The 24,256-nt window shown below is 40.4% G+C and overlaps 1 protein-coding gene across 1 annotated transcript in view; it reads left to right on the top strand.

The window, feature by feature from the left end:
• Positions 1–24,256, top strand: part of lmbrd1 (LMBR1 domain containing 1) — a 69,027-nt gene that overhangs the window by 17,631 nt on the left and 27,140 nt on the right. Inside the window, exons 5-11 of the mRNA XM_018749625.2 lie at positions 621–688; positions 3,891–3,979; positions 7,083–7,156; positions 15,351–15,476; positions 16,213–16,365; positions 22,349–22,413; positions 22,796–22,898. Coding sequence (XP_018605141.2) covers positions 621–688; positions 3,891–3,979; positions 7,083–7,156; positions 15,351–15,476; positions 16,213–16,365; positions 22,349–22,413; positions 22,796–22,898 — 678 coding nt within the window. The remainder of the gene's footprint in view (positions 1–620; positions 689–3,890; positions 3,980–7,082; positions 7,157–15,350; positions 15,477–16,212; positions 16,366–22,348; positions 22,414–22,795; positions 22,899–24,256) is intronic.

Raw genomic sequence — 24,256 nt, 5'->3', positions numbered from 1 at the left:
GTTGTCTATTCTGTAAGGACAGCTGAAGAAATTACAAGTAGAAGCTGTTGGCTAATGGTGTCAGATTGGCATAATAGTTAAGGATATGGACTTGTAACCAGAAGGCTGCCAGTTAAAGTTCCAAGAGGTGCCTCCCATAATACCATTAAGCAAGGTATTTAGTCAGAGTTTCTTCATTGAAGTATTGGACTCTGCAATTGCAAGACATTAATACAATGTAAGAATAAAATTAATAACCACTGTTAAAGGAGAAGTAATATTTTATAAATACAATTGACTTGGAATAAAATTATGAAAAATTAGTCTGTCAATCACATTATCGTCACTTGTTCCACATCTGGAAAGGGATGATGGCAGCTATTTTTATATCTGTAGGTGGCTGCTGTAATATGTAACAAAAGGCTTTTTCTTGTATTTCTTTTGTCCGTTACAGCCAAAAAGCTTTTTCAGTGAGTGTGTATGGTTTCCTAGTGTGATAAGGCAGAGCAGAAGAGAACCTGGCTTTACAGCGTTCATTGTTCCTCTCTAAAATATTTTAGAAATGAACTGTCCCCACCCAGTGATGATCTTGAATTTATTACCATCAGTTAAGTCCAGCTTAATGTTGTCTTTCATTACAGCAAGTGAAAAATTCGCTGAAGTACACAATTGGATTTGTTGTTGTCTGCTCGGCGCTCCTATTAATCGGGTAAGTACCGGACTTGGAAAGCACCAGCAGGGACTTGGGTCTTTCATTACACCTTATTAATGAGCAAAGTCCTCTTCAAAGAAATCAAGGCTTTTTCCCCTCATTGCCACCTGGTCATCCATGACTGGAGATGCAAAACTCAAATTAGATCAACACCTTTTGGAAATTTCGGCCACAGAACATTGTGATACTACTGTAGGGAGTGATGTGAGACAGCTGGTACCGTAGTGCTTAGTGCTGTTGCCTTCGATCCCCATCTCTGGTTGTAGTACCCCTGAGCAAGGAACTTACCCTAAATTCCTCCAGAAAAATTACCCAGCTGTATGAATGGTAAGTAATTGTAAGCTTGTGATAATTGTAACTTTAACACTAAGTCGCTTTGGAGAAAAGCATCAGCTGAATGAATAAATGTCAATGTGCGAAGCAGGAACTTCAATGAATTTAAAATGTGTGTTTTTTGGTAACCATCATGCTGTACTTTGCAGGAACAGTTTTCACATGGGAAAAGCTTTCACTCAGGCCCACCTTGTGAAATTTCTCTTTTTGTAGTAGCGGACACAGGTTCTGACAGACAGCTCTGACAGATGTAAAATTTGATGTAATGTTTAAAATTATACACATTTAAAGAGGGTATAATTTCAATGAAGACTAATATATCTAACTGCAACCCTTACCAGGAAAAGCAGAAGGAAACTGACTGACTATATCTCTACAGTGCAGATGCTGTTCCCAGTTAGCTCAACTTACTGAAATCTGTATAAATGATCATTCAGAAGACAAGTAATAAACTAAGAACTCCCTGTACCTGCCTATCAGGCAAAAAAGAAAGATGTATATTGTAAATTCTGCTTTTAAAATTCTGTGTACCCCTCCACTGTTCTGTGGTCCTAAGATGTGCCAAACAGGGGGCTAAACAACCTCGACATCAGATACAAAACCTCAGTGGAGTCAAGCCAAGGTAGACAGTCCATTCTTGAAACAACGCATTTCATGGAGGGAGGCAGTGACTATATGTATACCAACTCCCCCCCCCCTTCCCCTCATATGAATACAGGGGTAAATGCCCACGTATGTATAGTCCTGAAAAAGAGTGTAAGCAAAATAAAAAAAATTTTAAAAAAGAAAGGATAATAACTACAACAGAACATATGCGAACAAGAGCCTGCTTTGCAGACTTTGAAAGGGGGGGCCACTGTACCATGGTTATGTGCCAGGCTTGCTCTGATGGGCTCATATATAACACTAGCTGTGATAGGTCTACAGTCATGGCTGTTTTGCAGGCCTGTTTTGCAAAAGTCCATGCAGGCACACGTATGTCTGAATGTATTTATACATTCTTCCAGGCATGGACTGTATACAAAGCATTCGCCCGAAGCGCATCTGCAGTCTAATACGTAACTACTAAATATTCTTTATGGGATAATGCAGTGATGGAAATTACTTTGACCCTGAGTGTCTGTGGTTTTACTACACATTGGTCTGACCACTTAAAACCGAATAACGGTCTGGCTGTATTAATAAGTGACTTTAATTACCGACAAAAAAAGGTTTATCTTCCAACATATTAGATCCAATTATCAATGAACTGACTGCTGTTGTAATTGTAAACTTGACAGGGTTGAATATTCAACACTTTTCAAGTTTACTGTGCGGTTGGAAAAGAGCGGGTCAGTGCACAGGTACAGACCTGCTAGGACAGAGCTAGCCAATTTAACGGGTCCGCATAAACGGTCCAGCATGGCAGGTTGGTGTTGGCATGTAATGACTCCATGTTTCATGTCAAGGTGACATTGTTGAGCTGTCACAAATCCTTGACTTGTTGCTGGACCTGTAAGGGAAGGCTTGTATTGGCCTCTGACTTCTCTGGTTCCCGTCACCCACTATTGTGCAGCGCTGCCATACCTCTTCTGTGATTAAGTGCCTTGGAGGTGACTCTGCAGCAGCACAAAGCCCACGACCATGTTGCACTTAACCTCACATCTGCATCGTTTTGTGTTCAACCGTGCCAGTGTGGTCAGAACATAATGGATTTCTTTTGCAGCTGCCGCAGTAACATGCTTGCAGTTTAGGTCATATAATTTAATGCGCTCTCAACCATTAAATGGAGGCCAGCTGAATATGTTGTTACAAATGGGTAAAAGTAGCCCCTTGACTTGCTGTGTGGGCCAAATTTTAAAAGCTGGGACTCGTGTCTGACAAAAACAATTTACTCTTGATTTTTATTTGTGTGGTGATGGTGTCACGTGTCATTTTCAGCTGCACACTGCGTTTCTAAGTTTTGACACGGAAGTGTTTGATTTATGCCTTGACTTAGACTTAAAGCATATCTGAACTATTTGATAAACTATGTCTGAAGTTGTTCCAGGGCTGTGCCAGTCATTCAACGTTGCAAATATTTTTAGAAGAGCTGTTTTAAATAAAATTGTTTTATGTTGGTTCATTTTAATTTTAAAAGTACAAAGGTAATTTCAGAGCATCTTGTTACTGGCCAAAAGTCAGAGTAGGCTAATTAAACAGAGTAATTAGTATCTGAGGGCTTTCGTTGATGGCCTTTGGTTGTGTTTTTTAATTTTCAGACTAAATAAGCAATCTTAGCTAAGCAAATTATGTAAATTACCTCCCTCTTTATTCTTCAGATGGTTTATAGATCAGGATTGTTAATTTGTAGAGCCATCCGTGTAATTATTTTAGTGCATTTATTTGTTAAAACCTGATCATTAGAAATATTAAGGGGACTGTCAACATGTACACTAGATGGAAGTCAACAGGTTTAAAATAAGGAGACATTCATAAATCATTTCACTCAAGGGTCATTGATTATCCATTGTATTTGTACTAACTGTATTAGAAAACTACATAATGAATAAGAATCAATAATGGACATGGTTTCCATTTCATTTGGTCTTGGATGATATTTTTATCATAAATCTCTTGTTTACACAATAGTAAAATCACATTAAAGCATCCTTTTAAGATCTAAATCACTTATACTGCTAATGAACTTTCATTTACAGAATGTACATAGAAAAAAAAATAGTAATCGTAGTCAGAAACCACTCCCATGGCTGTGTGTCTTCAGATGAAATTATATTTACAGTCATGATTAGATGAGTCACACTGAGCAGTTACATGGTGCAGTACATGGCAGAAATACAATATGTGATATGAAGATCTTAACTACTGCTGTTAACTGCTGTTTCAGGGCCTTTGTTCCTTTGGAAGCGCCACCCAACCAGAATGCAACACAGTGGGAGAAAGCTCAGTACTTTTTCAAGGAGCTTGGCAGTAGCCGTAAGTAGAAGCCGATAAACTCAGCGAGATGTAATGCAAGGGCCTTCTTTTCACTTTAAGATACCACAAAATAAAGAGCCATTTTGCAAGTTCACGTCAGCGGTTGGCGTAATGGTCATCATCGGGCGCTCCTTCCACTCTGCATTGTCAACCAGGTTGGCTCCACTATGTCGCATGTCGATTGGATGCCTGGGCATGGCACAGGCGACGTTTAGCCCCCCACACCAGTGCTGCCTGCGTCAATGTCAGCCCAACTCATTGTGCTGTGTGAACTTCCCGTCTCCAACAGAAGCCATTCCCACTTTTGTACTGTCACTCACGCCCCCGCTGGCTCTCTGTCTGCCAAAAAACGTCACGCGTTGACGGGTTCTAAAGTAGCTGAGTTGCCTCGGCAAGCCTCTAGGTTGCTTATCTATTTATGTTTATTCGGAATTGGCCTTTGTGGGGAGGAGAAGACCCTACTGGTCCAGGCATTACTGCGGGAGCCAACCACCCTTAATTCCCGACATCCTGAGATGTCTTGTCGGAGGAATGGTGGACTCATCTGTCATCCTTCTATCAGGGACACAGATAACCTTCAAGTTCCTTATTGCTTCTCCTCCCCAACCCTCATGCACCTTGGGGAACAAGGCAGGGTGCTGTGGCCTTAATGGTCATGACGTCCCTTTTTTCCCTCCTCCTCTTTTTTGCACTTTCATTCCAGATAGGAGGTTAATTGGGCAAAGCCAGGACATTGTGCAGTAAGCCAGCCGATCACGACCCCTGCAACAGACACCTCATTCAGAGTGGTGCTGCTCATTGCCACTTCGATGGCAGTGCAATGAGGCCGGTTCAGAATGATCGCTCTGGCCAGTCCTGAAATGACCCTAAGGAGGCCTCTCTGAATGTGGCCTGGCCACACCTCCCATGGCTTCGGTTGCAGCAGGGGCATCGCAATTGCCCATGTTTCACTCACACAAAAGGGGTTACGCTGCTAATTGTGAATGGATCGAGTCGGCCCTTCTCACCCGCAGTGGTAATTTGAGCTGTGCCTTCCCGTGGCGGAAGGACATGCTCCCTCTGAGGCTTCTGCACCACTGCAGCCCAGAAGAAGGAGAGCCCACTAATCCAATGTAATCCAATGACATTCTTCAGTGACTCACGACTCCCCACCACAGTCACTGTCTGATGAAAGGCATCAACACTTCCACATCCTCATTTTCATTATTTTGGATGAAGGCCAAAGCAGCTTGGAACTTTTGTGTGTGTTTTTATATATACATATATACTGTGTGTACACACATAATATACACACACACAGTGTGTGTGTGTGTGTGTGTGTGTGTGTGTAATATACACCAAATAAATGTGTGTGTATGTCTATATATACTACACACTGACTTATGTACTGTATACATAAAAATAAGTAAATCTAGACACACATATATTCTGTGCAACTGCACCTCTCTAAGGTAAAATTGTTTTCCAGTGTAATTCCATTTTAAGTGTTCTGTCTATGGATGACTAACTTGTGTTACATGCTTATAGTGTTTTTTCCTCTTTTTTTTCCCATTATTGATGTTGATCCTAAAAAGAAGAATCCAAGGCTCATTTAATTGCAGTTATCATTAAAAATAGATGTTTCTTCTTGAAAACATAAAGGATAATTCTTTCTCTTAAAAAGTTTGGGCTTACTGCTCTGTTTTATTCTGAAACTTTTTTTAATGCGATATTGAAGCCGCTGAGCAAAGGTGACACATGGAGTGGAAGTTTTTAATAGAGGAGCTCCTGGATATCTTATCCAGTTGAGATATCATCACTTAATTATGCAGCAGAGGCCATACATTAAACTCACAAGGAGTCTCTCTCTTTCTCTCACATTGAGATGGATCAGGAGGGAGATGTGCCACACGTAGGGAGAAATGTCAAGCATTGTCTGGATTGGCCAGTCCCATACAGTTTAATATGTAGCTCAGCAGCCTGGAACTGGGAACTGTATATAATTTGAAAAGGGAGGTATAAAATCCATATGTATTCTCTCTTAGTGAGTAATTTGCTATATCTGAAGAATTCCTGAATTCAGTATGTTTTACCGGATTTCCACCTATTCAGTAGGTCTTCTCAGCTAGCCAAGCTGATGTACTTTTGCCTCACACTGAACTACATCTCTTCAAAAAAGCCACTTGACTTAGACACACCACCTCAAACCAAAGTGGATAGACTATGCTTCTATTGCTCTGTCTTTTAAACATAGTTTATTTTGTTAGATCCCCAGCTAATATCAGGAAACGACCCAGAGAGGCAGCCAACAGGCTTGTCTCTTTCTTGTTGCACGCTCATAAATGGCGCTTTCCTGACAGAAGCCATTGTTTTCCTTACTGAGCCCGCTGCTTTGTAGAGGAGGGCAGTCACAGAGGAAAAGGCTAATATTTGCTAGCTTGTAATCACTTCAACTGCAGGCGCCAAAGCTCTCCTTTCTGCGGTGGGGAGAAGGCAAAGAATTTATCGTTTGGTTTTTGTGTGCCGCCTTGTCCCCTAAGAGGCTGTGAGGTTATTGTGTAAGTGGTGTAACCACCATGCTGCTAAGTTCACTTTTGGCCAAGGCCTGCCCTTGCAGAGCACTTATGCTATGCCGACTTGCTGTACTAGTCCCTGCAAGGGAGACTGCCTTATGGGCACGTTAATGTTGTGGGGTCCCATGGGATCCTCAGAGCCCATGGTGGTAGACCTCACAGCTGCCTTCAGGTTATTGGCTTCGCAAACACGCGGGAGGTAGATGGGCCGCATGGCAAAACGTCACCATCGCTTCCCGTCAAATGCTTCCTCTGCTGACAGGTGACATTAAACCCTCTGTATCCCTCCTCCAGCAGGCTGCCCGTGGTCTTCCTCGATTATAGTCAGTCTGCAACAAACCTTTGTCTTTGTGTTGTGTCCTGCTTTGACACATGAACCGAGGAAAAAGATTTAAAGGAACATGGAGCGCTTGTTGCTCAGACTACAGTTTAAAAAAAAAAAAAAAGAAGAAAAAAGGCCTTTCTAATTTGCCTGTTTAAAGTTGATTTTTCTGTACGGCACTTCTTTATTAAAGCTTCACTGTAACTTGACTGTGGTGTGTATCTTACAGGTGGCTTCGTTGCCCTCTCCTTCTCCATCAGCTCCCTGACCCTGGTTGGCATGCTTGCAGTGATCACCTACACCGTGAGTAGTCGGGGGCAGTTGGTAACATAGTGGGCAGAGCTGCTGCGTTTGGACCCAAAAGTCGCAGGGTCGAATCCCACCTCCAGCTGTAGTACACTTGAGCAAGATACTTGCCCTAAATTGCTCCAGTGAAAATACTCCACTTTATAAGTGGACAAATGATTGTAGGTACCTTAACATTGTATGTCACTTTGAAGACAAGCATTAGATAAATTAATACATATAAATGTTGCTATTGACATACATGTGCTTGCAGGGAAGGGGACATATTGGCATAGAAATGCCCACCTGTTTGGAAAATTATGTCCGAACATGATGATGCACGATGTCAGCTTGTTTTGTGAGCTATTTGGCGCTGGGATACATGGATTATCACCTTAGTTGGAATGAATATGTGGTGATTGGGAGCTATTACCTGCACTTTAGTTTTTTCTTCTCTCAATCAAGAGTTTGAGTTATGTGCAGATTTGGGTGCTTTGAGAATCTGCATTAGTGGATCATCTAGTTTGAGCTGAACTAGATAAATTAGAACTAGACCTATTCAACTTTGAGCCAAATGGGAAGTTGGACAGCTTGTCACCAAAACTCTAAAGTGGAGGGAAAAATATCAGAAAGTAACCTCTTTAGGGGGAATTATCAAATTTTAGTGTTTTTCTTTAATAGGCTGATAGAATATTATAACATGCTATTTTAATTCAGTTGTTCATATTCATATAATATTAGAAATTATTTTTAAATATTTTTGCTATGCAGATTTGTACAAGACTGCTGGTAAGAAACCTTGTCTGAAATTAAAGAACCAAAATAGTAATTTGGTGCATGATGTAGGTGAATTCTCAGTGCGTCCCATTTGTGTTGTATAGCTGTTTAGCAAACAATATACATAATGCAGCCGGAGAAAGGAAAGTATGAAAAAACCTCTTCCGCAATTTCAGCAAGATTACATCTCCAATTTCCTCTGAGAATTCATAAAATTCTCAGTCTCAAAGGAAAGTCAAGTGTGTGATGTTAAATTTTTCAAGTCCAACATATTTTTGACAACAATAGAATATCAAGTTAAACTTCTAAGAGTGATACACCTTTAATTTTCAAAACTATGTTGTATATCAAAAAAAAAAAAACTAGGAGCCTGACGGAAAATCTTTTCAATCGAAAGAATCGAGGGAGATCATACAATGGGAGTGCAGGGAACAGAAACCTGAAGACGTGTAAGGTTTTCAAAGAGTTTGTCTGGCCACTGTCATATGAGGCTGAAGACTGATGTAGACTAAGTGTCAATTTAATGGTATTGTAAGACTGATGGGCCATTCAATTGCAGGAGGCGATTTCAAGTGCAGTTTTATATCGATGTTTGAGCCGTTCTCAAATACCCCAGCCCTTGGTATCCCGAATCGGTATTCTTTATGTTGTACACCTACCTACTTGTGCGGTCCTGCTTCAGCCATGATGTATATACACATCACTGGTCCTCTTATCTGCCTCCTATTTATACCTCCAAAACTCAAAGCCCATTAATATATGCCTGTATTTTGATTCCCTCAGCATACAGTAGCTGTCCTTTTCTTTCCCTCCTCGCTAAGAAAAATTGACTGTGCGGTAACACTTGTTAATGTCACCCATTTGTCACAGTAGCTATCATGGTAACTAGGCTGAGAACAGGTCTCTGCTGGCTGCATCATGGCAGGAGAAAGAAAGAATAATGCTGTTTGAAGAAATAAAAATCAACCCGGTGAGATGGAATAGCAGTAATGAAGGAACGATCCGTCCAATTCCTGTCGAGTTCAAAGCAGATATGAAGAGTTATGTACAACTACAAACCTTGAGCTCCTAAATAATCCACATGAACTGACCAAATCAGAAAGCCATTCCCCTATAGGAGTCCTTATCTTCTTAAACAGGGAAATTTATTTTTTTTTTCTTCTCCCATTTACACCAGCATTATCTTTAGGTGCTCCTCTGCACAGTGTTTAAAAGTAGTTTTTAATTACCATACAAGCTATTTAAAGAGATACCTGCTGATCGGGCATGTGTAAAATTAGTAGCTCTCTATGGATATCAGCTTTTTTTTCCCTTTTTTTTTTTTTTTTTGGGAAACATTTGTTGTAGTGCAGCTTACGGTAATGATCGAATGCGGAAAAGTCTCTACTTTTTACATTTATTCATTTAGCAATATTTTTCCAAAGCGACCTGAACAAAAGTACATTTCACAGCAGACAAAGAGTTTTAGATCCAGACACACACCAATAAGCAGTTTTATACCAAACTTTTTTGCTGGTATACTCAGTGCTCAAGAACTGGGAGTTGGATAGGAACTAGAAAGATGATTGTGGCAGATTCTGTAATGTAAATTTATGTAGCTGTTCGGAGGTCAGGAGAGAAGTGGGTCTGAAAGAGATTATTTTGAGACTGTTCTTGAATACTGGAAGGAATTCAGCAGTTCTGAGGGGATTCAGCATCTCCTGCTGTCTCTCCTTCTCTCCCCCTCTCCTTCCTTTGTTTTTTTTTTTTTTTTTTTTTTTTCCCCCCCATTTTCATCACCTTTCTTCACTTCTTATTCCACCTTTACCACTCAGTTCAGCCTTTTTCACTTTGACTTACTTCACCTTTACTCCCATTTCCCCTTTCTGAAGCAGAGAAATATGTAAAATTGAAACTCTCCCGCTGAGGTTTTTGCTACCCCCATCACAGTGTTTACTAAGGAGGAGGTGATTTATCATTTTTTGCCCCCCCTGTTATTGCACACCATTAAACTAATGGAGTGTAAGTGACGGGATCCTTATGCGACCGCGAATCCTTCCCCTAACTGCACGTTAATTTATCACCAGCCTTTGTATTGAGGTGACCAGTCAGTCTTAATTCAAACATGTGACTTAAATGTACACTCTGTATACAACACTGCAGCCGAGTGCTCTTTGAATAAGTGCAAGAGCAGCAGTTCCAACCTCTGCAATTTGGCCAACGCAACACTTTCTGAGGTGGAGGCAAATTAATATTCCACCACAGCAGATGCAAAATGGAGGCGGTATGAAGAATCCAAAGTACCATCTGTTTACGTTCATTTCGGGAACTTCAGTAATAGTCCCTAGGATGGACATGGTTTTAAAGGACATCGTATCACCTGTACAGAAAAGAGCACATTTACGTTTGTTTATTTATTTAAGCCTTGCCAAAAAAACCAATCGATCAGCTGCAACTTGTTCAGTGTGCTGCAGCATGCATTTTAATTAAAAGTAAAAAATAAAAGACAACATTAGGCTTCGACTGAGAACACTAACTGGACTGCCTGTGTTTTTCATTAAATTTTAAAGTTCTCTTAATTGTTGTAGAAGAGCCAAAGTGTGTAATAGATTTACTCTGAATATACTTGCATGTGTTTTCTCTATATCCTCAAATAAACTCTGGAAGTCTAGTTTCTGCTTTTATACTCCTACACTGTCACGCTCTCTGCAGAAGAGCGAGGTTCCTCGTGTTGAAAATGCAGAACCTCAGATAAAACGCATCCTTTCAATAATACATATGATTATATTTACCAGGAGTCTTATTTCATGTATGCATCTGTCTATTAATATTTCCCCTGTACTACATATTTCTGTGATTGTATGCATGCAGGGCAACAAATTTCTTGAAGCTCTTTGCACTTCTTCTGTCCTTACCATTTATTAATTGTATTTTACATACATATTTATTTATTGGCTTTGCTTCATTTAGTACTTCTGTGTGTGAAGAGTGTATCCAATGTATACGTAGTTGAATTTTCCAGCTTATTATGAAATATCAGTATGAGTGTCACCAAAATTGACACACAAATCTGAATGTGGATCTTGTAGAAAATATTGAAATTTATTTATTTTTTTTTTTTTTTTAAAGAAAAGGAAGAAAACATTGAGGTCTTTTATACTGTGGATTTATTTACCAGAGATCATGTTTTCATTTGTGTTTTAACCACAAAAGCTGAAATTGACAATGTATTTCATCTGTTTGCAGGGAAATATGTAAGAAGTTATCTCTTAAATTGTGATAATAGTCCCTTGTTTTGATATAATTTTTACATGCCATGCTGAAAGCGGCAGAATAATACGTAAAAAGTAAATAAAACCATATGGTTCTTAGAATAATTATAATGGTGCTAATGAAGGTATTTAATAATGTAATGTTTTGATGGGGAACGCGAAACAATTGGCCTGTGGAGTAAATAAACATAGGCCAGTAAATAAGCAGTAAATAAACATGGGCCAATACATTCACACTATGATACAATTTGTATCTCGATACAGACTAAGGATGTGTGTTTTGATCCATTTGTCACTTTCAAGACTGAGTCCTGCAGTGCCAAGTTGATTTCAGAGGTACGGGAGTATATTTAATGTTCTAGTGGCTCAACAATGGCATATCTCGATTCAGAATCCCGCACCAAATTTCGCATCGTTATTACCGTGTGTTGCAAAACACGATCTAGAAAGGCTTTAGGCTTGTTCCTTACTGCAGCACTTCACACTGCTGAAACCTACAGTTGATGACTTTTATTTGTGTTTAAATATCTTCAGGCTGTACTTTTTTTGTTTTCTACAGCTATTATCTCTCCAAGGTCTTTCTCACGTCATTTTTGAAGTTTGTTCAGTGCTAAACAATGGTAGCTTCTGTCACAGACTTGCAGAGCTGCAGGGAATCACTTTGGGTAGAATGTGTTCACTCTGCCCCCCAAACTTAGTCACAGCTCAGTAATGTTTTGTTGACTAATTCTGCTGCAGTTCTCTGGCTGTCGTCATAACCAATAATTGAACTCATTGAATTTGTCCATGTACATTTTGAAAGAGCACATGAAAAAAAGTGCACTGTACCTCGTGCTGCCTCTGTGATTGAGGTCGGTTTAATGATCCACAACTTTTTTCCTTCTTTGCTTTCATCTTTAAGAGGGTAATATAAAGCAAACTGTCAGCACAGACTTTGAATTGCACTTATATTTTAGCTGTTAAACTGCATTGACCACAGCATTTGAGTAGCTTCATATTGAGCTCCTTGTAGAGTTGTAGTGCCGAAAGGTGTCGAGATCTCCAGTTTCATTCGAAAACCTTGCAGGCACAACGAATAATGTCCCTCTGCGACTTTTTAATGCAAGCCCCCTTTTCCCTAATTCACTGCCTTAGGAGATGAAGGCGTAGAACAAAAAAAAAAGTGAAAAGATTCATTTCATTTAGTCTGATTGTGCCTTTTTAATTCGGCCCTTGAGAAGAGACGAGGTATGGACAGCTTTAACCCATTCTCATTCAGTCTTACCATGTCACAAATTCATTCACAGAAATCACGTACAACATAAGGGTAAATACCAGCAGGACATCTGCTGAGTGTCAAAGCCATGGCTCATTGGTTTAAGGAGAGAACACAACATGCGTGAGGTTTGTTTTAATATTTTTGTCAGTTTTAAAGTGTGTTTCTTCGTTGATCTTGGACTTGAGCCATTATATTTAGTATAGTCAGCTGCTTCTTTTTACGCTGTCAGTGGGTCAGACCACATTACCTTCAATCGATGTCGTCAGCATAGTTGTATGTGACAACTTCTGCTATTAATCATCCTTCTGTAGTCTATATTAAAACCCAAAATTGATGCTGTATATGTATATTGTACCTGATGCTTAGCAGTTTGTGAATGTAAAAAATTACAAGCTCAGTGCTTATCTCAACGTTGTTTATGTGAACTAAATTTAAAAGTATGATGCAGCTTAAGTAGGCAGTTATGTACTTTCTGTAGATTTATTACAGACGTGGGGAAAAGTGTAAATAACACTTTCTTAATTTGTACCTTTACAGGTAATTAAGAAATTGTATTTCTGGTCCAGGTTTACTTATTAAAATTGGCAAACTCTGTCATTGAGGCGTTGATCACTGGAGAAATAGTGTCTTCATAAAAACATTTTATGCTATATTTTCAATGTGTTTAGTTTTAAATTGATTTTTTTTTGGTTGTGCCTTGATGCACCTCATTTCATTTGCTTTTCTTTTTTTTTTGCCCGTTTTGCAATCTATCCATGTTCTGTGGGGGGAAAAAAAAAGGCTCCTTAGGGCTTTAGTTAACAATGGGAAAATATTATGTTTTTGACCAAAGCTTTCTCCTGTGACCTGTAGCAAGAATAGTTTTGCAAAGCCTAAATCATGTTTCTTTTTCCCCCATTGTACAGCACCAATGATTCTCTGGAGAGGACATGTCTGAGGAGTAAAAAATGTATTACTTTCCATGCTTTCAGTGCCTCGAATGAACTATCTTGTTCCAAGACACGCTTTTGAAACCCCTTTTCACGTTCTCTATCTTTTGTCTGATAAATTTATGTCTGCCTGTTCTGAGCTAATATGCATGGGGGGAAAAGAAGAACTTTACACAGTGATTTCAAAATTGTAGAACTATTGAGAATTTATTGTATTTTTATTTATTTACTGAAGTGTTTTAGTTATACTTCCTTTTGTTACAACAACGCACAGATCCTTAAGACAAGCTGCCTGGAGAATAACATTATTTAAAAGTTCTACTACGAAATCTAATTTTGCAGCATTCATATTACAAAAGTTATCTACACATTGTGAATAAAACTATATTGTTAACTTTTCTGAGTATTAAGGCTAAAGACTATTTACATGATTTTTGCTTTGCAAGTCAAAGGTTACATTTGCTAACAGTTGCTAACCTTGACAGCAAATCTGTTGTCCTGAATCTGATAGCCCCCAAAATGGCTATACTACACCAACATTTACCCTTGCTGTCATTTACCACACCCACACTGATTTGGGAACAAAGGCATGGCTTGTATGCTGAGTTTGCTGATATCTGGTTTATCCTGCTGGATGCCTATGGGGTTCCTCGTGATTGAATTCCTGCACATTGCGTCACGCCGCTGACCGTGTCCCTAGTGTTATTACAGACCCTGACTTTCTGCACTCCCCTCCACCTCAGTTATTATTCACTACTGTGAGGGCAGTACAAAGGCTTGTCTGTTCTTTATGCTGCCCATAGTCTATTCTTTCAGCCTGATCTTGTCGGTTACAACAAGAACAGTGGTTTTTCAGGTCAGGCTTCCCCCCCCTCATGGTGAACAATGTGTGGAGTGCTTCGCTGTTGATGTGGGACAGATCCTCCTTTTATGAGTGTGCTTGGTATTCGGGATGTGATCTGGCCTAAAGAACCCCATGATTCATTGCAGCAGGCGACATCACTAGAGATGAGGGCCACGCCAGAGACTAATAATAGCAGGGGCTGTATACATGTCCTCTGTGACTTTGGTAACACCACAACCATACGAGTAAGAAATGCAGACAGATATCTACGATTTTTAAATTCTTGTGATCCTGTAGTGTGGGTTTTCATATGCAAATTTCTGGTGTTGGCATTCTTTTATATTGCGTTTGTAGTGAAAACTGGGAAGCCTGCGTTGGTAAGGACACTAATCTATTCTAGGGTGAGAATTTGCCAGCCTCTTATCAGTGCCCTGTATTGATTCAGCTTCACGCAGGTATTGGAGATGGCCCTCATTTTTAATTAAAAGTTCTCAAATCTTGTATAATAGTTCTTGCAGGAACACTGTACTCAAGTGACAAGCGGTAGCACAGGAGTGCGGTTTTAAATGTGGAGGGAATGACTGTCGACACACACAGAGGTGTTTATCTAAGAGCTGATTTACTGTGTTTTGGGAGGGGAGTACACATACACACACAGAGCTTGCATGTTGTCTCTGAAGTGTTAATTTGGAGCCTACTGGAAGTCCCTTTTTCAGCTGGGAAAAGAATTGGCACAAGGGGGCACTGTCATGCTGTTGATTGCTTTTGAGAGATTTCAGTGCATCAGCCCTCTAGCTCCTGCAGTCCAAAATGGTTGTTTTGTGACTACACACACGCGCACGCATAGAAACATTCATGGAAGATTGCTCATTACAGCAGATAAATCCAAATCGAGAGAAAGAATCAGCCGGGAGACAAAGAACTAAAATCTAAAAATCAAGATTTCTAATTTAATTTCCATGCATTTATACAGTCATGCATGTAGTATGTCATTTGATAAGTTTTTTTTTTTTTTTTTTTTTTTTTTTTTTTTTTTAAAACCTTCCTCCCCCTTCTTTTTATGTAGGCAGGTCCACATGCATAAGTACGTTGGCCTAACCTTGATTCATTTGTGCTGTACTTCTAAATGTTGTCTTTTTGAACATTACATTAGGCGTATGGCATGTCAGTACTCCCACTGAACCTCATCAAAGGAACACGCAGCATCGCCTATGAGCGCCTGGAGACCACGGAGGACATAGATGAAGTTGAGCAACAGATCGAGAAGCTCAGATCTAAGGTTCGTGCCTTCAGACATAATGTAAGGAGAGTTGTTGCAAAGCCTTATTGCGAGGGGAAAAAAAAAACCTACCAGCACTTGTGAATTTTTCTTTCGGTTTAGCTTTGCATATATGCTTCCATGCTATGCAACTTATGGTTTACTAGAATTAGGGAGTCAGTTTGTCTGGGGACATATTGTGAGCGTGTATTGCTTATTTGCCTTACACTGACCTCATGATGAATTTCAAAGTTGAAAGTGAGAATTGTGAGACATTACTCTCTATCCAGCCATACTGTTTTTTTACAATTTCTAAACATAGCTTGAAATACATTGCAGAAGTGTTACTTGGAAAAGGCAGAAAAGTTGTCACGTAAGCGTCAGGGTCATCATGACCAGCAAGCCCACTTTGCTTGTACTGCCAAACCCTTTCAGGATCACCTGCTAAAAGCAAAAGGGTGTCCAGGCAACCACCTGACCATGCCGGTGTTACTCAAAACTAACTTTTACCCCGCATGTGTAGAGTTAGCAGCCCCAGTAGGGTGGGCATCCAGTTGGCGTTAGACCCCTAGAAAAGTGTTCCTTAACAGCCCTGTGAGTTTTTCCTCTTCCATTGCCCTTTACTTCCTTCAGATTAACGCCTTTCCTTTAGTCTCCCTTTGATCCACATCTCTGATATTTGCCGTCATAATTGTGCATCATGACTGCTTGCTCCCACTTGACCTGTTCTAATGTGTTTGCGTCCTCTTACTGTCAGTGCGAGGACGGGCGGCCCCTCTCTTCCCGGGACAGGAGAAAACTTCAGGAGCTGGAGTCGAAGCTGCAGGTGCTCCGGCGGAGAGACAGACATCTGGAGATCGCTGAGAAGAACTGCTGCACCAAGGTGGGCAGTGTTCTACGACCCCTGAAGGTAGGAACCCAGCCGCTTGTCTGACAACATTCTTAGGACTTGTCAGTTCTGGCACTAAGTACATTTCCAGTCATCTGTTGATTCTGACAGGGTCTTCAAGGTTAAGGCCAGACAAACATGTGGTTTATTTGTTATTATGGCCTTCTGGTTTAAGTTATGTAGGAAAAACGAGATGCCCCTTGGAAACAAAAATAACTGAGCAAAGAGCTGCATAGATGACCAACAATGGCTTTAAGTCCCTGGTGGCAAAGCATTTTATTATTTAGGAAACTGAGTGCGTTATTTACAGTTTATGCGTATTGAGATCATACTCAAACACAGGAGGGATAGCGACAGGGATACAGCCTCTTCCGAAGGGAATCATGGTGTATCCACATGTTGAGCACGGTATACCTGTTGAGTATGAGTGAAGATGTTTCCTTAATATGCTTTTTGTAACTAACACTTTAATCTCTGCTGTTTGGGATTACCACTTTCATTTCAGAGTCATGTTCCTGTTTGTTTTTTTTGGTTTTCCCATCTTTTTTTTTCCTGGGTTTCTTTTATGGTGATTGCCAGCACACATTACATGAGTAACTGCCTATAGAATTGAGTCTAATAGGAAATGCAAAGGTGAACGTAACAGATGGTGTGATACAAGTTTATGGAGCTGTCAGAAGAGAAGTAACTTTAAAAGAGATGGGTTTTGACACCTTTCTTGAATGCTGGAAGGGATTCAGCAGTTCCGACAGAGAGGGAGCTCATTCCACCGCATCGAAGCCAAAACCAAGCACTTACAGACTTTTGATTTTGAACCTCTCATGAGTGAGATCACAAGGTGGCTGTAGGTGGAAGAGCACAGTGCTCTTGCTGGGGTTTAAGGGAGTGATGAGATCTTGTATGTTTCAGGGTTAAGATGCTCTGACAGGTTTGTAAGTCATAAATGGAATCCAGAGGGACTGGTTTCAAATCCACAAAACAATTCCCATGTATATTTGTAATTTTTTTTTGGTCAAGCTGTACATACTCTCCCCCTTTAGGCCCTCATACCTGCTTTCAGTTCTCCTGCTGCCTGTCATTTATACTGCCATTATACTTTGCAGTCTGTAGTGCTGTGGCCTTGGCAACGTGCTGCTTGCATATGCTGATGTTGTGGGGTCTCTCCTCAGCATGTGACGACAGTCTTTTCTTCTGCTCCCCATGAACCGCTGTAAATCGCAGCGCTGCTGTCTCGGACCAGCACTCCAGCCATTGTAAATGTGGTTATTCTTTGCAGTTGTCCAGTTCACCTTTTCCATCTTCTCAGTCTATAGACATAAAAGAGGACCCATTCTGGCTTTCCCGGTATCTACAGAAATCTGTTGGATGTGTCTGCACAGTGACTACTCTTTACAGAAAATATGGATGTTTTTGTGCAGTGTTTTTTTTATGACAGAGAATTATCTTTTATGAAAATTGCAAGCTGTTTAGATTCAGGAAAAAGACAAGATAATTTACCGTGGTGGCGAGGTGCTATAAGGACTTAGACTGAAGTGCTCTGGCTGTGAGCAACGGGAAGATGGGTTTAACAGCTGTTTCTGAATACACTGGCGCTGAGGGAATGGGAAAGCGAGACTGTTATTGTTCCGCGCAGTGGAAAGAGTGGCACTGTCCACCCCATGGAAAGCGTGGTGCACTGATGGCAGGGTGCCATATTCCAAGTAGCTCAAGTTGTCATTTCCCAGCTTGCTTGTTGCAAACTGGAAAGTTCTCACACTGAAGCAGACATTCACGACTGGACAATAGCTGTAGACTTGGGGTCCTGCTCCTCACGAAATCTTTGTCAAATGTGGATACCCTTATAAAGGTATGTATTGCTAGGTCAAGTTGAGTCATAAAGAAATATTTCGTAGTCTGGTATGGTACCAGTGACATTTGAGTACTGCTGGGCAACAGATCTATGGGAAGAACTGGAGAGAAGAGTGAATGCAAAGGAACCCACTAATGTCCTAGCGGAAGAGCTGGGAAGCCATGTCTGCTGATTTCCCTCTCACACTTGATAACAGAAGGAACTGTGGAGAAAAAAGAAATTGCTTCCAGCAGGTGTACTCAAACTTTTGACTGGAAATATAGATTTTCTTAGCTACATTCATCGTCTGTTGTGTTATGCCTCCTACCATACTTTCCCTATTCTAATATATGACATTTAGTGTTTTATGGCCTTATCACCCCTTTAGCACAAAATTAAAGCGATATGAAAACATTGTGTTACCTTCTAGGTATGTGAAAAACCTTGGTTACAAGTGTGAGATACCTATGAGTAGATCATCTGAATTACATGGTGAAAAATTGAAAAGTAACATCTTTGTTATTGCATATTAGCAATTATGTTTACGGGGGTTATGATGGCATCAGCATTTCTGAACACTTTAAACGCCTGTGCCGTCACTTTGTATAGCAATAGCTTTAAAAGTGTACACGTATTAATCATTGGAGTTCTGCAGCCATTGCTGGCTCATATTTTATGCTGCAGGGGTGGTGTGAATTTGATTAATTTCCATGGTGACTTTGAAGCAATAATTGTGTGTACAAGATGGGTTTTCATTTCAGCATCAGCACAGCTTAGCCAGGTGCAAAATACTTAGAGGAGCTAATAAGATGAAAACGTTAAACGAATGAGAAGAGCATACATTTTGCAGCACTTCTTGAGCATATATGTGCTCTACTGGTCATAACGGAGTGATAGACTGATAGAAGAAATGTCAATGCTTCTTGTAGATGGACTCAGATGTGCTCATGGAGACACATTGTAGAGGTCAGTTTACATCCCCTTATAAAATTATGAGACAAAGCTGAAGCCCAAATCCAGTCCTGATGCTTGTAGTTTTTGCCTTTTTCCAGGTTATACCTCCAGAATTGTGACCACTCTTAAAGGTATTCTCTGTCCGGTAGGATGCAGTCTTTTTAATGACGCCCATTTGGTCATATTTGGGGATGACATGTTATCCTTTCCTAAGATCTTTGGCAGCTGCAGGATTTTTAATAATCAATGCCATGAGACCTCAGTGTGCCAATAAAATTGATGGGCAGTGTGAACAGCCGTGTTCAGGAAAAACTACTAAGAGCATTCATTGTTTATTTCGTCACCACTTTTCTTTTAAGTGACTTGGAATGTTAGGTTTCTATATTAACCTTCTTACAATTATTTACCTACTTATTCAGCAGGGCAATGTGCCAGTTCAGGATAAGTACCTTGATCAAGGCTACTAAGTAGGAGGTACCATTCAACCCACTGTTATTTTTATTGTAAGGTGATTGTTCTGCTCACTTTGCTACCTGTGGCCCTTTTTGTATTCTCATGTTAAATTTTGCATAATAAATGTAAAAGTTTTGTTTATACTTGCAATCCATTAAGGAAGAAGTAGTTTGACAGAAGGATTTTTCACTTTAAGTTTTTTTTTTTTTTTTTTTTGCTTTAACACGGCGTCTGTTCAGCACCTCGCTAGCATGCTTGGAGGTCTCCCCTGGTCAGTTAGCAAGTGGAAGTCAATGTAACAGCTTCTCATATGCACACAAGTACGTTCCACTCGAGCGGTGGCCATCGTTGCTCTCCCCCCCTTGGTGTCGTGTTAAGTGTAGCATCAAATCAGGGAAATCAAGACAATTAAGATGAAAATGCAGAGCTTTGCAGGATGGTTCATTATGCTGCAAATGGAGGGAATCTCGTCCACGTTATTGGTGTTTAGCGTGGCGGCTGGAGTGTAAGTTTGGACAAAAATGAACCACAGAGATGAGACGGCTTTAATGATTTTACAAAGAGGTTGTCTTGAAGCAGTTGGTGCAGAAAAAGAAAGGGAATGGAATCCGTGTTGATTTCAGAGTGGGTGCAGCCACCGTTTCGGATAAGGGACGCATCCTCCTCTCCTGTTTGGCGCTCCAGCAACAGAACTGAGATGGACCATTCAAGGTCATATATAATAGCTGATTTTTGATAAAAGCCGTTGCTTGATACTGCTTTTAGTCCTCGCAATGCACAACGTGGTACCCTTCAGTTGTCTTCATAATGCTGTTTTAATTTCTACCTTATGGAGACAAACCAGTAAGCATAACAGCAAGACTGATTAAATGTAGTGCACACTGTCTAAACTTAATTTGTATGTTGGTGTGTTAAGCAAATAAAACCATATTGTTCCTTCTACTGAAGGATTAAAACTAAATGAAATAATTGAATCTTTGAAACAGATTTTTAATGGTGAGTCACACGAGCATGACAAACACTCACAATTGCCATCCAGTCTAGCGTTGAGAAGAATAATGATGGACACGTGTGGCAGCCGTCTTGCCGAAAAATCCTCCTCAACACCGATGTCTGTGTATGCACTCCGCACGCACCTTGCAGAGTCGTGTGCTTGAATCTGAGGGTCTGCACATGCTGAACAGGTGACTCTGCACCTTTTTGATGTCTTGGCCTTCGTTTTTGGCTCGCTGTCAAAGTGAGCTGACGTGAACCTCTCTGCTCTCTGCTGTCTTCTTGCTCCAGGCATTTGGTGGCCTCAGCCTCCAGTAACCCCCATTCTAAGCTATTGTTTGTCTCTCCTGCTCTTTCTCCTTCACTTTCTGTCACACCTTGACACACGCTTATACACACACTTAGAAATTAAGTACACTTACTGATCCGCCCCACTACGAATTTGGTTAACAGCTTTGATCGGGAACTGAGTCGCCATGCCAGCTTTTCTGCAACAGTTCCCCAACATGTAGAACACTAGTGGTTTGCTTTGGTTTCACTCTTCTCAAATTTTTTCCACAGAAGTATTGCCCAGGTGTGCTCATACTTTTGACTGGCACTGTATAGAAAGGCGGAGGCAGTAGCATAGCATAGTGTCTAAGAACTTGGATTTGTAGTCAAAAGAATGTGAGCTCCACAGGAAAGCAAAAGCAACTGGTAGGCAATAAGGTAATGCAGGAGGTATGATGAGTAGCTGATGCACATGGCCTAGGCGTTTGAGACATTGGTATGGGATTATTTGGGTCAGCAGTAGATTGCTTTCTGTTTTACTTCACCCAGCTGTAGCAGAAGCTTGGGGGGACTAAGTGACTTTTTCTGAATAGCAGGGGGGGGGGGGGGAGCGTAACCCAGTATGGTTGGAGGATCAAGCAGCACATGTCTGGTAGAAGATTCTGTCCAGCTTCTGAAATGGTTTTAAATTAGCAGCAGTCCTATGCCAAATTGGTTAAAAAAAATAATTAGCTCAGTATGAATCTTTCAGCTGTATTTCATTATAGGTAACACACATATATATTTAAGACTTATGAGTAATGCCATTAGCTAAGCAAATGAAGTTAGCTATTAATTTAAAAAGGATATTTTCAGATCTTGTGTTTCTGATAGCAAGGTAGAGTGTTTCATAAAACAGGAAGCATTTATTGAGTGTAAAAGACCTTAACTAATCACAAAATGCCACATTGACATTGTGGGGGCAGTACTCTATATGTACAGGCCTTTGAATGCATACAATGCAGAGAGACTCTTACCTCCTGAAATGTGATTGCACTGTCCTTACTGTTCATTCACTGAAATGAATCTGCAAGGTCACCGATGAGCACTGACGTTGTTTTTCCACTTACGAGCCTCCTTCCAACACCTGCTTTGTGTTTGTTTATTCCTCTGTGGACAGAAAGGCTCTAACCCATATTTTAAGCAGGCACGCCAGGGATGGAGAATGAAGGCAGGAAAGCAGCTTAGCACTTGTCTGTCATCCCCCCTTCCCCAACCCCCTTGCACTTACCTGGCCCCTTCCAGCCACCGATCTGTCCCCCTCTCCCTGAATACTCTCCGTCAGCTTGGAGACAGTGCCAGACTAACATCAGCTAGGCCATATGGCCTCGTGTTGACAAATGACAGGACCCACAGGTTAAGAGTGAGGGACCGCTGGGAATGACTGTAGCACATTTTCAGCAATGACCGTGGGATGCCAAGGCCCTCCCTTCATGTTCACACATCTGCTTCCTGCCGGCCTTTCAGATTTTGCTGGGGATTTTCTTCATTCTGGTTGCCCTCCTGTTCGTCGTGTCCCTCTTCATTTCAAAGTAAGTGGCTGTTCTCCGTGAATTCATGGTGTTTTCAGCTGATGGATATTGCTAATTACTTAAAACATTCTCCTAATTGTTTATCCAAGTCAAAAATGTCATTAGAGAAAGAAAAAAAAAAAAAAACTGAGTTGACAGTGCAGTGATGATTGTACCTTCAGACACAAAAAAATTGTACTGAACTAGGAATATGTCTCTAAGTATTATTGAACATGTGCCCTTTAATCACTCATCATAGTCAAGTGTCCTTCCAGTTCTCTATTAAAGTTTTGACTGTAATCTCCTGTATTCCACATTCAATTTCAGCCAGTTATTAAAAGGTGCTGAAGAGCAAACAACAGAAGACTGACAGTGATTAATGGCTTGCGTTTTCCCATTTCAGTTTGGATAAAGCTCTCCACTCTACTGGTATCAACTCTGGATTTATCATCCTTGGGACCAACTTGACTAATCCAGTCAACGAGCTCTTGTTGGCCCTACAGCCTGTAAGTCCAATGTATTGCCTCAAATATTTCCAGTTTTCATTGTGAGGGAGACTAGGAGAGTGGTTTTCCACTGCTTTCTACTGAATTGTGAACACAGGGGAACATGCAAACTCAGCACAATGTATCGCGATTCCACAAAAATACGGTGCCGCGTTACCTTAGTATGATGTCCTTGAACTTCATTTCAATTTTATCTTTATCAGCATGAGGTCTATGGATTGTCTCACAACACAATATATTTGTTTTTAATTCAGGAGATTAAGTTCTGTCACCCTGTGTTTGGTCCTAAATTTTTATAACCAATTTCAAAGATGTTTCATTCTCTGTTGCTTTTAATTAGTTTTAGCTGAATAAACAAGGGTGTTTGTGTAATAAACTACTATCCGGTCATGGTTCTTGACTACAGTTACCTTCACACATTTATATTTTACTGCTCAGAAAATAAGAGTTTAAAAAGTGGTGAAACTTTTAGTTATTTCGGCATGGATGTCTTTGTAGTCTGTTTTTCCCGTGTTTAATTTCGGATAAACTGCAAAGCAGGACTGTTAATTTCTGTCCCAGCTGATTGCAAGGTTTAACTCCCTTGTGTTCATGTAGTCAGTTCTGCACTTCAAACTTAATATGAAGATGATTTTTATCCTGCAGCAGATGGTACTGAACAGTACAAGCAAAGTGCTGGATGATTTAATGTGCATTTATACCTCTCTCACAACACCATTAACTATGCCAGCATGTTTGAAGGAAAGATGGCTCCGTATGGTTTGCAATGTGAGGAATGCTCATATCCAAAGAACAAAGTTGAGAAAACCTTGGCTGCTCCTTCTGAGTGGTTATTAATCGAGAAACTTTGGGGTTTCGTTATGGGAATTCTGAAACGAGAACAATAATTCCCTCACTGACATTCTAACAAGGTTGCAGTTGAATTATCAAATTCTCTTTGCAAGATGAGGGAATCTAAAGGGCACTGTGTATTTAACTAATTTTCAAAATGCATGTCAACTCCAGCAGAGTTACGAGCTAAAAGCTTCCAGAGTGCGATGCATTAATATCTCTGAGAAGTGAAATTGAGCCAAAGACACTAACGTTAGAGGATCATTTTAACCATGACTTTCAAATAGTTCCCCAAGGAACATTCTCCTTTTCTCAGGAAAATTAGTCAAGGATGCTTTAGATTATAAATTAGATCATGTGCGTGTGTGTCCGTGTGGGCATGTGTTCATTTGTGCACATGTGTGAGAATGTAAATGTGTGTAAACAAAGTATATGTGGTTATATTTGTTATATATGGTTTTTTTAACTATATTTACATTTTGATGGATGGCATCTGTGTTCTTTATTGCATTCATTTGTGTAATAAT

This window comes from Scleropages formosus, chromosome 4, assembly GCF_900964775.1.
Source record: "Scleropages formosus chromosome 4, fSclFor1.1, whole genome shotgun sequence".
NCBI classification, from domain to species: Eukaryota; Metazoa; Chordata; class Actinopteri; order Osteoglossiformes; family Osteoglossidae; genus Scleropages; species Scleropages formosus.
This window is presented reverse-complemented; position numbering and strand designations above follow the sequence as displayed.